The sequence below is a fragment of the Lepus europaeus genome, chromosome 21 (genome assembly GCF_033115175.1).
Source record: "Lepus europaeus isolate LE1 chromosome 21, mLepTim1.pri, whole genome shotgun sequence".
Lineage (NCBI taxonomy): Eukaryota > Metazoa > Chordata > Mammalia > Lagomorpha > Leporidae > Lepus > Lepus europaeus.
In genome coordinates this window covers 28,943,186-28,956,911 of record NC_084847.1, presented here as the reverse complement: position 1 = coordinate 28,956,911, position 13,726 = coordinate 28,943,186, and the positions used below count along the sequence as shown (strand labels likewise).

The 13,726-nt window shown below is 43.1% G+C and overlaps 1 protein-coding gene across 2 annotated transcripts in view; it reads right to left on the bottom strand.

Moving 5' to 3' along the window:
• TMEM248 (transmembrane protein 248) overlaps positions 1-13,726 on the bottom strand; it is a 32,827-nt gene that overhangs the window by 10,380 nt on the left and 8,721 nt on the right. For both annotated transcript variants that reach the window (XM_062179665.1, XM_062179664.1), the window contains exon 2: positions 2,712-2,888. In XM_062179665.1, the coding sequence (XP_062035649.1) occupies positions 2,712-2,870 (159 nt within the window). In that variant the 5' untranslated portion in view covers positions 2,871-2,888. The remainder of the gene's footprint in view (positions 1-2,711; positions 2,889-13,726) is intronic.

Sequence of the window (13,726 nt, the reverse complement as noted above, 5' to 3'; positions counted from 1 at the left end):
CGATCCTGTCCCGGTTGCCCCTCTTCCAGGCCAGCTCTCTGCTGTGGCCAGGGAGTGCAGTGGAGGATGGCCCAAGTCCTTGGGCCCTGCACCCCATGGGAGACCAGGAGAAGCACCTGGCTCCTGCCATCGGATCAGCGCGATGCGCCGGTCGCAGCGCGCCTACCGCGGCAGCCATTGGAGGGTGAACCAACGGCAAAAAAGGAAGACCTTTCTCTCTGTCTCTCTCTCTCACTATCCACTCTGCCTGTCAAAAAAAAAAAAACTTGTGGAAAATGCTTATTGTGAAAAAATCTCTTCTAAAAATTGTGCACCAAAATAATCTTTAATTTCCTTTCCCATAACCTTTCCGAAATATCCTCGCATATGACATTTTTAGTAGAGTTGCAACTGGATGTATCCATTTCCCTATCACCTACAATCTAGATGGCAAGATTATAGATAATGAAGTTTTCCTGTTAAAAAGATACCTGCATTTGAATTTCTTTAGGATCACTTCCTGTCCAGTAAAAAAAAAAAAAAAAAAAAAAAAGTCATTATTGTGTCAGTCTCTGCACCTCTCAAATAATTTTTTTAAATGATTTTTTTTTTTTTGACAAGCAGAGTGGACAGAGAGAGAGACAGAGAGAAAGGTCTTCCTTTTTGCCGTTGGTTCACCCTCCAATGGCCACCGCAGCTGGTGCACTGCGGCCAGTGCACCTCACTGATCCGATGGCAGGAGCCAGGTGCTTTATCCTGGTCTCCCATGGGGTGCAGGGCCCAAGCACTTGGGCCATCCTCCACTGCCTTCCCGGGCCACAGCAGAGAGCTGGCCTGGAAGAGGGGCATCCGGGACAGAATCCGGTGCCCCGACCGGGACTAGAACCCAGTGTGCCGGCGCCGCAAGGCAGAAGATTAGCCTAGTGAGCCGCGGCGCCGGCCCTTAAATGATTTTTAAAAAGGGGGAAAGCAACAGGTATCTGCCCAAGTGGTTAAGTCACTAGGATGCCCACATCCCACACCGCAAGCAGCTGGGTTCAATTCCTGACCCAGAGTCCAACTTCCTCCTAATGCAGATCCTAGGAGGCAGCAGTTGGGTTTCTGGGCCCCATTTGAGAGACCTGGATTGAACTTCAGCTTCCTTGATGTTATGGACATCTGAGGAATAAACTAGCAGATGGGAGTGCTCTGTATTTCTCTTTTTCTCTCCCTCTTTCTGCCTCTTAAATAAAAAAATAAAATTAAAAAAAAAAATTTAATGATGTAAAAAGCTATAAGCAGAGGTTGGCCTTTGGCCTAGCAGTAAAGATGCTGATTAAGACACCTGCACCTCATATCAGAATATCTGGATTTATACCCAGCTCTAGCTCCTGACTCCAACTTCCTGCTAATGAAGACCCTGGAAACAGCAGTGATGGCTCAAGTGATTGGGTTCCTGTCCCCATACAAGAGACCTGGACTGAGCTCCCAACTCCTGGCTTCAGCCCAACCCAGTCCTGACTATTGTGAGCATCTGGGAAGTGAACCATTGAATGAGTCTGTCTGTCCCTCTCTCCCTCTGTCTCTCAATCAAATGAATAACTTTTAAGTCATAGTAAAGCTGATAAAACTATGATATATAGCTTTAAAATATCAATGTTCAATGACCAGCATTGTAGAGTAGTGGGTTAATCTCCCATGTGCAATACCAGCAGATACCAGCACCCTATACTGGAGCAGCAGTTCAAGTCCCCAACTACTGGGCTTCTGTTCCAGTTCCCCGCTAATGCAACTGAGAAAGCACTGGATGGATGCAAAAGTAATGGGCCCCTGCCACCTATGTCAGGACTCAGATGAGTTATGGGACTCCTGGCCTTGGACTGGACCAGCACAGTGAATCAGCAGATGGAAGATGGATCTTTCTCTGTTTCTCCCTCCCTCTGTCTCTCTGCCTTTCAAATAAATAAATCCTTTTGAGAAAAAAAATCAAGTTTCCTAAAGTTGGAGTGAACTAATTTCATGTGAATAGATGTAAGTTTTCTAACTTCTTGACACAAATCATTTTTAATATGCTGTTCAAATATACTGGCATTATGGTACAACAGGGTAAGCTGCTTGTTGCAACACCAGCATCCCATATCATAGTGCTGGTTCACATCCCAGCAGCTCTGCTTCCCATCCAGCTTCCTGCTAATGCGCCTGTGAAGATAGCAGAAGATGGCCCCAAAGACGTGGGCCCTTGTCACCAAGTGGGAGGCCTGGATGGAGGTTCTGGCTCCTGGCTTCAGCCTAGCCCAGCTTGAGCTGTTGTGGCCATCTGGGGAGTGAATCTGTGAATACAAGACTGAATGTTTCTCTGTTTCTCTCTCTCTCTCTCTCTCTCTCTCTCTGACACTCCTTAATCCTATGCCTTTCAAACAAATCTTTTGAAAAATGATATTCAGCTGAACTAAAAATCAGAATAAAAACAATGACATAAGTTATTTATATATAATATACATAAATGCATGTTTCATTGCTGAAACAAGCTAACTGAAATTGGCACTAGTATTTAAATCAAATAGTAACTAACTAGGTTTCTCCTCAATAAAACTAGTCACAGGGAGATGGGAGACAGAAAATTTCTAATAAATACTGACCTCTGCCACTAGGAGACAAAAGAAACAACCAAGGAAAGATGTCTGGTGAGCCCACAGGCGTTTCCCCATTCTACAAGGTCAAGTCAGCCTGAGAGAAGTCAGAATAGACTGTACCTCTGCCATTTCTGGTGATTTAATCTCCTTGATTTTGAAGAAGTAGCCCAAGGTCAGGAAAGCTATTGCCATGGCGCTGACACTGATCATAAAGACCACCAGGGGGGGCCGGCTGCTGATGTACAGCTTCAGGTTCTCCAGGGGGTTGATGTTGAACATTATTCTGATCAGTTCCACCTGAAAGAAATTAATCAGAAGACGTGTGGATTGGCTTGCCAAAAGAAAAGCCATGAATCTTACTTTTGTTTCCATTAGAAGTATTGGGCAGTTTAAGTTCAGGGGTGGCACAGTGGGTAAAGCCACCACCTGCAGTGCAGGCATCCCATATGGGCGCCGGTTCGAGACTCGGCTGCTCCACTTCAATCCAGCTCTCTGCTATGGCCTAGGAAAGCAGTAGAAGATGGCCCAAGTCCTTGGGCCCCTGCACCCGCATGAGCGACCTGGAAGGAGCTCTTGGCTCCTGGCTTTGGATCAGCACAGCTCCAGCCATTGTGGTCAACTAGGGAAGTGAACCAGCGGGTGGAAGTCCTCTCTCTCTCTCTCTGCCTCTCCTTCTCTCTCTGTGTAACTCTGACTTTCATATAAATAAATAAATATTTTTTTAAAAAAAGTTTTATTATGAAATCTGAGAAATGCCTGATTTTAAAATTTATTTTATATGAGTGAGGTTCAACATCTTTTCATATGATTATTGTTTATAGCCCCTGCTTATTTTCCTACTGGACTAGACAGTTGCACTTTTTATCTGCTGAACTCTTTATTTAGCAGAGCCATTAAGCCTTTGACTATAAAGTAAAATAAAAATGCAATCTCAAAAAAAAATTTGTAAGTAAACTCATTCAAGACTAGAAGAAAAACATTAAATGTTAACTGTCATTACCTCAAGTGGTACAATCTTGAAAAATATAGATTGAATCTAGTTTGAATCTTCTAAACATTCCATGACAAGCACTGCTACTTCTGTGTTAATTAAGATAATGTTTAGGTCCATCAGTGATATGACACAAATACATGCCAATATGGCAGTTCCCCAGCACAGCCCATGGTTTCATGATCCAGAAACCCTGCCAACCTCTCCAACAACACTGCCACCAACTTCCCCTCCTCCCTTACTGTGCATGGGCCACACTGTGTGCCTTGCTGTTTTATAGGATCAGCTCATCAGTGTCTGCCAGGAAGTCAGCTCAGAAGCAACAGGGACTGGGCCGAAGCAGTTCATAGCTTTCTAAAGTGGCAACAAGCTAATTTAACGTAACGAAAAAATGTGAATTCTTTTTTTTTTTTTTTTTTTTTGACAGGCAGAGTGGACAGTGAAAGAGAGAGACAGAGAGAAAGGTCTTCCTTTTGCCGTTGGTTCACCCTCCAATTGCCGCCGCAGTTGGCGCGCTGCGGCCGGCGCACCGCGCTGATCCAATGGCAGGAGCCAGGTGCTTATCCTGGTCTCCCATGGGGTGCAGGGCCCAAGCACTTGGGCCATCCTCCACTGCACTCCCTGGCCACAGCAGAGAGCTGGCCTGGAAGAGGGGCATCCGGGACAGAATCCGGCGCCCCGACCGGGACTAGAACCCTGGGTCAATTTCAGAAATGCTGCCTCTTACCAATGGTGTTCTCTAGTCTACAAACCATTTATTTAGGTTTTCCTTAACATATTTCAACAATGTTTTCTGACTATAGTGTAAGTTTCCACTTCTTTGGTTAAGCTGTTCCTAAGTAATTTATTCCTACATATCCTATTCTTGCAATTTTTAAGCATGCCCTTCTGAAGGCTTTTATCTCTGCCCGGGTTGCCTTGCCCCCAAATTTCCACCTGCTTGCTCTTCTTACACTGCTCCTCATAGTAAACAGTCAGCTCCTCACAAAAGCCCTTCCCTGAGCCCTCTCCACCCCTGGTCTCTCAGCACTCAGCTTTATTTCATTTGTAGTGTTTATTGTCAGTCAAGAATACAATCATTTTTTCCACTTGTCAATTGTCATCCCTCACTTGTGCACTCCACGAGAGCAGATCTTGTCATCTTGTTCACTGCTACAGACATGGCCCCTGGGACAACAAGCACTTCTAACTATGAGCAGATGACATTAACAAAAAGCACTTTTTTAAAAGTCTGCACCAGCTTTTAAATTTTAGAGACAAAGAAATATATCTGTAGTCCCTATGAACCACCACCACTTGCAGTAAATCAGGCAACGTACTCTTAAGAGCCTCGAGATGCAAAATAATCTCTCTTCTCTCTCCAGAAACAAATCCTGGCCTTGAACTGGCATGTACCATTATCCAGCATGTGCTGTTGGACCACCAAGATATCTGTATCTCACTACTGTTTTTTATTAACCATTCAGGTTCTAGTAAGTGAGCAGCCTGAATCCTTTGGCCATTTACTAGCAGGCTATTAGTCTATTTCTTATTCATGTTTGTAAGCTATCCTTATGTTCTAAATACTAAGCCTTTGACAACTGTGTTTGTTACATGTAACTTACCCCAACTCTGGGTTTTCCTTAGTATAGCTTATGGAATCTTTAGCCATCCAAAAGGTACATGATGTTTTTAACAGCTTTACTCAGATTTAATTCACATACTATAAAATTCACTCATTTAAAGTATATAATTCAGAGGTCACATGTTATGGCACAGCGCAACACCGACATCCCATACCGGAGAGCTGCTCTGCTTTAGATCCAGCTTCCTACTAATGCACCAAGGAAAGCAGCATTATGCAGCCTAAGTACTTGGACCCCTTTCACCTATGTGGGAAGCCATGATGGAATTTCTGGCTCCTGGCCCAGACCTGGCTGTTGGAGCCTTTCGGGGAGTGATCCAGTAGATGAAAAATCTCTTCTCTGTCTCCCTCTCTGTAACTCTGCCTTTCAGATAAATAAATAAATCTTTTTTTAAAAGTATATAAGTCAAATGGCTTTTAGAATATGTAAACACTTCCAAAAGTTAATGGAAAAATAAAACTATTAAATTTATTTTGATGCCAAAAAAACTTGAAATCCATGCATAATTTTTTCATAATACTCATTTTCTACAAACTTGGAAGATCCCTCACATTCATGGATTTCAACAAAACATGCACCAAAATTATTTTGAGTTTCTGAATTTTATTTATGTATTTGAGAGACAGAGAGAGGGTGATACAGAGAAGAGTTCTCCTTCCAATGTTTTACTCCCCAAATGCCTACATTAGCTGGAGCTGGGCCAAGCTAAAGGCAGGAGCTGGAACTCAACCCAGGCCTCCTATGTGGATGAGATGAGAATATTATAAGCTACCATCACACTCTTCAGGGCTGTATATACTCCTTGGCTAGTATGACTAGGCCACACTGGTATCATAAATATTGTGTTCACTCTTCTCCACTTTCCAGAACAATGTAAATAAGATACGCTTATCTATTTCTTGAGAGTCTGATAGACCATGGCCAGAAAACCATCTAGGTCTGCCAAGTTTTTGTTTGATTTTATATTTTGGTGGGTTAAACTTAACTACTTAGCAATGTTTTTTTTTTTTTAAACAGTTTCAAGCCTCTTTTTAATTTCTGTTGAGTCAGTTTTGATAAGTATTATTCTAGGAAATCGTCCATTTTACATTGTTTTTTAAACTCTGGGAACACAGTATTATTTTGTGATTTGTCCCATTTTAATCCACTTCTACTTGTGTTCTTTTTCATTACAGATGTGGGTATGTTTGCCTTGTCTTTTTAATCAATCTTGCCAGAACTTTATTGTACTCATTGTTTCAAAAAACCAGTATTTGGCTTTGCAGATTGTATCTACATTCACCTTTGTTTTCTAATTTCAGTAATTCCTACACATCATCTTCATCTGCTGGAATCTGACTTAGCTCATGGTTTTAATTTTCTGTTTTAGCATTTGCATTTAGAATATAAACTCCCCTCAACATAGTCCTCCTTTTGTTGCTCTCTTTTCCCTAACTCAACAGCAATCTCGCTGATTTTCTTTCTAAAGCACATCTCAGACCCACCCTCTGCCCAGCTTCTGGTTCGGATGGCACAGATTAATCACTGTATCAGCCCTCTACAGTTCAGACCTCTACATCCAAGAGTCCCTTGCATCTCTCTACACCCTTACACCCAAAACTGAACTCGCCAGTTTTCCTATCAGTTCCACCTGACTCTTCCCTCTGTATTCTCCAACTCCGTACAGAACTTGGGGGAAACATTCTGAACATCTTCTGCCTTGCTCACCATAGCAAAGCAAGTACTAAGTACCAAAGACTGTTTCTTTACCCTCTCTTACTTCTCTCTGCCTTCCATACCCCTCTGCTACTTACTCATCACTCCCTTATGACTACTGCCCCAAGCCTCAACTGGATCTTCCCATCAGTTAAAGCATTCATCCTCCATTCTACTGACTTCTGAATGCAAATCTGATCATGCTCTGCTTAACTCTCTGAGAACTCCAAGCTCCTTAGAATAGCAGTCTACCATGAGCTAGGTCCTATCTGCTTCTCAAAAGGCTTGCCCCTACGCCCCTACTTCACCTGCTTGCAGTACCCCAAATATAACAGACATATCACAGCTTCAAGTCAGAGTCCTCTGGTCCTCCTGACTTTTACATACCACATCCCACTACCTCACTTCCTACCTTCCAAGATTTGGCTCAGGGGTTACCACCTCTGTGAAACTTCCCCAGATCGTCCCTCCTGTGCCTTGGGGAAAAGTGAACAGGTTTACATTAAAGTCCTCATTATAGTCTCTGCAAAGTTCTCACAGAGCCTGAAATATTCTACTATAGTTGCCTTTATAGATGTACAGACTTCAAAAAGTTCATACACAAACAAAATCAACTTTATTTTTCTATGAACTTTTAAAGTACCCTCTTATATCTACCTTCTCAACTAAGCTATAAACTTTTTTAAAGGGCAGATACTTGCATCTAACTTGCCTCTAATTTCCAATATCTAAACACAAAATAGGTGATTTTCAAATGCAAGCTCATTAAATTAATCAAATGAGTCCAAGTTAAAATCATAAACTAAAGAACAATCTAGAAATGATTACAGTTGAGATTAATAAGATTCAGAAACAAAAACATCAACAGTAAATCATTATTAAAAAAAAAAAAAAAAAACTTGTCAGGGGCCAGTGCCGTGGATTACTTGGTTGACCCTCCACCTGCAGCGCCGGCATCCCATATGGGCGCCGGTTCGAGACCCAGCTGTTCCACTTCAATCCAGCTCTCTGCTATGGCCTGGGAAATCAGCAGAAGATGGTCTAAGTCCTCGGACCCCTGCAGCCACATGGGAAACCAGAAGAAGCTCCTAACTCCTGGCTTCGGATTGGCCCAGCTCCAGCCATTGCAGCCAATTAGGGAGTGAACCAGAGGATGGAAGACCTCTCTCTCTCTCTCTCTGCCTCTCCTTCTCTGTTTAACTGATTTTCAAATAAATAAAACTTTAAAAAATAAATAAAACCATGTCATATCAGAATATAAATACGTAGCTATATCAAAATAAATACCCACAATTTAGCAAATACTGTCAACATAAACCAACTTAATTTAGGAAAATGTCCAGAGTAGGCCAATAACTAGAATCACTATAAAAGTATTTTAAATAAAACTATTAAGAGTTCAAATATTAAGACCTAGCTGGTGAGACCCCAGTGGAAAGAAATGGTCATCAAAGAAGGATGTACTTTTCTCTGAAGGGAGAGAACTTCCATTTTGCTTATGACTTTGTCTAAATACTGAAGGACTTTGTGCATTCAAAAGGCTTCCATAGCCTAGGCAGCTCAAGTCAAGCACCTCAGGTGATCACTGATGTCATACATCAGAGTTTTAATTGTTAAATTAACAACTAGAGTCACTGTGCACTAACTTACCACGCAGGATCTCTGTCCTCAAAGAGTTGTATTATAATTATGTCTAAATGTTCCCAAAGGATGTATCATTCTTGGGTGCTTCTTTAAAGTTAATTAAGTTTCTTTTTTTTAAAAAAAAAAAAGTGAAACTAAAAAAAAAGAGTTCAAATATTTCACAAATTTGAAATTTCCTTTCTAACATGCCAAGTATTTTCATATAGGAAATTAATCAAAGTTAAATTAATTTATTTCCTCTGTAAAGAGTTATGAGAAAGTTTCTGTAATCTTTTCAATAAAACTATTATGTTTAATTAAAGAATAAATTAAGCTCTGTTTGGGGTAAAAAGAAACAGGGAGAAAGCATTCATGCCAGCTCCAATTATGGTATTCACCACCATGGAAACAGAAATGACCAGACTAGAAGCTGCCTCGGAAAATCCAGGGATTCAAGATACACAGAACACGACCAAAAAGCAATTTCACAAGCATGTGAAAGCATGGGATTAAAGTCCATAAACACAGTTCAGAGACAATGCTAAACATCCGACAGTGGTTTAAAGTACACAACAGGCAAAACCAAGAAGGTCCCAAAGATGTTTCAAGAGACCTACAATTTATCAGAACACAACTGCTTAAAAGAATGCTGGGGTGGGGCTCGGGAGGGCACAGGTACTTGCCTCCCTACCACCCATATCGGAGATCCAGACTGAGTTCTGGGCTCTTGGCTTTAGCCTAGTCCAGCCCCAGCTATTGTGGGCATTTGGGAGATGAAGGATGGAGTATTTGTCTGTCTCTATCTTTGCCTTTCAAATAAATTTTTTTATTGAAAGGCAAAGAGAGAGAGAGGGAGAGAGAGAGAGAGAGAGAGACTGATTCTCCATCGGCTGGTTCACTCCCACAGTGGCCAGAGCCAGGCCACTCCCACCATGCCAAAGCCAGGAGCTTCATCCAGTCTCCCAAGGGAACTGCGGGGGCCCAAGGACTTGGGCCATCTTCCACTGCTTTCTAGGGTGCATTAGCAGGGAACTGGAACAGAAGTGGAGCAGCCAGAAACAGGGGCCCACATGGGCTGCCAGCATCACAGGAGGCAGCTTAACCTGCTATGCCACAACACTGGCAACATCAAATAAATTAAGAAAAAAAAAAGTTTAAAGAAATGTTTTAAGGGAAGAGTTGTTACAAACTTTTTGAAAATCAAATTGGCCACACATATCAATAGTGTCAAAATCTCCCATAGTTTTACTTTACTATTCTTAGAAACTAGCCTGAAACACTCATTACTGAAAAGAGATTTACCTAGTTACACCAGAAGTGTTCAGAGTAGTAAAAAATGGAAAACTAGATGTCAAACAGAAGCAGGGGACTGTTCAAATAAAATGATACCTCCCCAGTAGGAACAAAATGCAGCCATTAAAAACAGATCTAAAATAACATAAAAGGCAGATGTTTGCTCTAACAGTTAAGACCCACATTAGATTGCCTGGGTTCTACTCCCAGCTCTCACTTTCCTCATCCTGCCAATGCAGACCCTGAGATGGGTCAAGTAAGGGGTCCCTGCCACCTAGGCAGGAAACCCAGACTGAGTTTCAGCCCCTTGGTTTTGGCCCAGCCAATCCTGGCCACTATAGGCATTTGGGGAGTGAACTAGCAGACAGGAGCTGTTTCTGTTGAATAATCATTCCCCCACACCCCGCCCCCAGCTTTTTAACTAACAATCCTCTCTTGGTACCCAGAGGGGACTGGTTTCAGGACACTCCCCAAGCATACCCCTACAGATATAAAAATCCAAAAATACTCAAATCCCTTAAATAAAATGGCATCCGGCCTATACACATCCTCCCATATATTTTAAATCATCTTGAGATTACTTATAATACCTAATACAATATAAATGCTAAGTAAATGGTTATTATACTACATTTTTAAGGAAGGGGGAAGGAAGGCTACATATGTTCTGTAGAGACCCAAGCTTTTTTTTTTTTTTTTAATAAAGATTTAATTATTCTATTTATATTAAAGGCAGAGTGACAGAGAGAGTCCATCTGCAGGGTCACTCCACAAATGCTCACAATGACCAAGGCTAGGCAAAGTCAAAGCCAGGAACTCCATCCAGGTCCCCCATGTGGGTGACAGGGACCCAAGAATTTGAGTCATCATCTGTGCCTCTCAGGAGCTTTAGTAGGAAGCTGGATCAGAAGTAGAGTAGCCAAGATTTGATCCCAAGCAGAATGCAGGTGTCCCAAGTGGCATTTTAACCAACTGCACCACAATTCCCACCCAAATCAAAGTTCTTAAAAAATATTTTCAACCCACATGGTTGAGTATACAACTACAGGACCTATAACTATGTAGAGGTAACTCTATGCAAAATTAAACTATTTCAAGGTAAGTATGAGAGAGGGAGAAAGTACTCACATAGCAATATATATATATATATATATATGTGTGTGTGTGTGTGTGTGTGTGTATATATATCTCCAAATACAAACAGTGGCTATCTCTATCTGGTGAGATTTTATAAATATATATATATATTTATATATATATATTTTTTTTTAAAGATTATTTTATTTGAAAGAGTCACAGAGAGAGGTAGAAAAGGAGAGGGAGGGACAGAAGGAAAGAGAGAGGAGAGAGATCTTCCATACACTGGTAGATTCTCCAAATGGCCCAAGCTGAAGCCAGGAACTTGGAACTCAACTCCATCCTAGTCTCCCACTTAGATGGCAGGGATTCAAGTACTTGGGTCACCTTCCACTGCTTTCCAAGGTACATTACTAGGGAGCAGGACTGGAAGCAGAGCAACCAGGACTCAAATTGGAACTCCAACATGAGATGCCAGCACTGCAGGCAGTGGCTTAATCTGCTACACCACAATGCCAGCCCAGTCTTTTTTCTTTCTTTAAAATTTCTATAATGAATATGTACTTCCTTTCTAGTAATTTTAACAATAAAGCATATAAATATAAATAATCCCCAAATGATAGTACTGGTCTGGTGGTCAAAATAAAACTTCATAAAATTTTAATTCTGGGCCAGCGTCGCGGCTCACTAGGCTAATCCTCCGCCTTGCGGCGCCGGCACACCGGGTTCTAGTCCCTGTCGGGGCACCGATCCTGTCCCGGTTGTCCCTCTTCCAGGCCAGCTCTCTGCTGTGGCCAGGGAGTGCAGTGGAGGATGGCCCAAGTGCTTGGGCTCTGCACCCCATGGGAGACCAGGAGAAGTACCTGGCTCCTGCCATCGGATCAGCGCGGTGCGCCGGACGCAGCGCGCCTACCGCGGCGGCTATTGGAGGGTGAACCAACGGCAAAAGGAAGACCTTTCTGTCTGTCTCTCTCTCACTGTCCACTCTGCCTGTCAAAAATAAAAAAATAAATAAATAAATAAATAAATAAAAATAAATTTTAATTCTGTTTATTTTCTCCATTAACAGAGGTGCTATATAGGAAAAAACAGGACTTAACAGTGATTTCTTAAATCAAAGCACAGAAAAGAAAACAGAAACGAGGCCCATCCTGCGAACTGTTCTGGACCTAAGGAAGGTAATCCTGAATTTGCAGCAATCTGTACTTAGAGGGCTCTGTGAGAAACCCAACAACAGCACAATGGGAAAGCACATTAGAGCTCCTCCAGATGGCTGGACATGGTGCTTCCAGGGCGGGAGGTGCACAGAGTTCTCAGACAGGTGTGGCCTCCTCCACTGGGTGGAGGAAGAGAGGCCGGTGGAACTGAAAGGGCACCCAGGATGGGAAGGTGTCTTGCAAGGCAGGGAGAAGTTCCGGACAAATATATGAAGAGTATGAGAAGAAAGGATTCCTGCCTCTCTCTGTTCTTTTAAAAGTACTCAGGGTGGGTAGCACTGTGGCACAGGGGGTCCAGTTGCAGCCTGGGACTTGAGTCTCACCTCTGCTTCTGGTCCAGCTTCCTCCTAATGCACTCCCTGGGAAGCAGCAAGTAATAGCTCAAATACTCAAGTACATAGGTCCCCTGCCACCCATGTGTGAGACCCAGATAGAGTTCTGGGCTCCTAGCTTTGACCTGGCCCAACCCTGGCTCTTGAGGACATCTGAGGAGTGAAACAGAGGATGGAAGATATCCCTGACTCTCCACCCCACCCCCTGCCTTTCAAATAAATAATTCTTTAAAAGTATTCATGGGGAGCTTGAGCTCTGCAGCATCCTCCATCTGTAAGATCACAGGTATCTCCTGAACTGTACTCTTGCAGGAAAAATCATACAGTAAGGAAGTAAGAACAGGAGGAGGACGCTGGGGCATCAGTAAATACCATTAGTCCAGAAAAGGAAGAGGGCTTAGAAGCTGACTTCTCACTACGTGAGGAAACAAGACACAGCTGTCAGGAGGAAAGACCCTAGTAAAAAAGGACACACCCCCCTCCAGGGACCAACAAAAGCAAAAAAACATAATTTTACAACTTGACTATTTTATTAGAAAAGAAGTAAATTAGGCCGGCGCCGTGGCTCAACAGGCTAATCCTCCGCCTTGCGGCGCCGGCACACCGGGGTCTAGTCCCGGTCGGGGCACCGATCCTGTCCCGGTTGCCCCTCTTCCAGGCCAGCTCTCTGCTGTGGCCAGGGAGTGCAGTGGAGGATGGCCCAAGTGTTTGGGCTCTGCACCCCATGGGAGACCAGGAGAAGCACCTGGCTCCTGCCATCGGAACAGCGCGGTGCGCCGGCCGCAGCGCGCTACCGCGGCGGCCATTAGAGGGTGAACCAACGGCAAAGGAAGACCTTTCTCTCTGTCTCTCTCTCTCTCACTGTCCACTCTGCCTGTCAAAAATTAAAAAAAAAAAAAAAAAAAAAAGAAGTAAATTAGTATGCACTATGCCGGGTACATGGGGTCTTTCATGATTTCTCTCCCTGTCTCCAAAGTCCATGTACTTTATTTATTTATTTATTTATTTGGAAGGCAGAGTGAGAGAGAGAGAGAGAGAGAAAGAGAGAGAAAGGTCTTCCATCTGCTGGTACACTCCCAGAATGGTCACAACGGCCGGAGCTGGGCCAATCCGAAGCCAGGAGCTTCTTCCGGGTCTCACATGTGGGTGCAAGGGCCCAAGGACTTGGGCCGTCCTCCACTGCACTCCCGGGCCACAGCAGAGAGCTGGCCTGGAAGTAAAATTAGTTTTAAACTTGGACAACTAGCCATGTAGTCTGCTTTAAAGTACATGGACTGGGGCT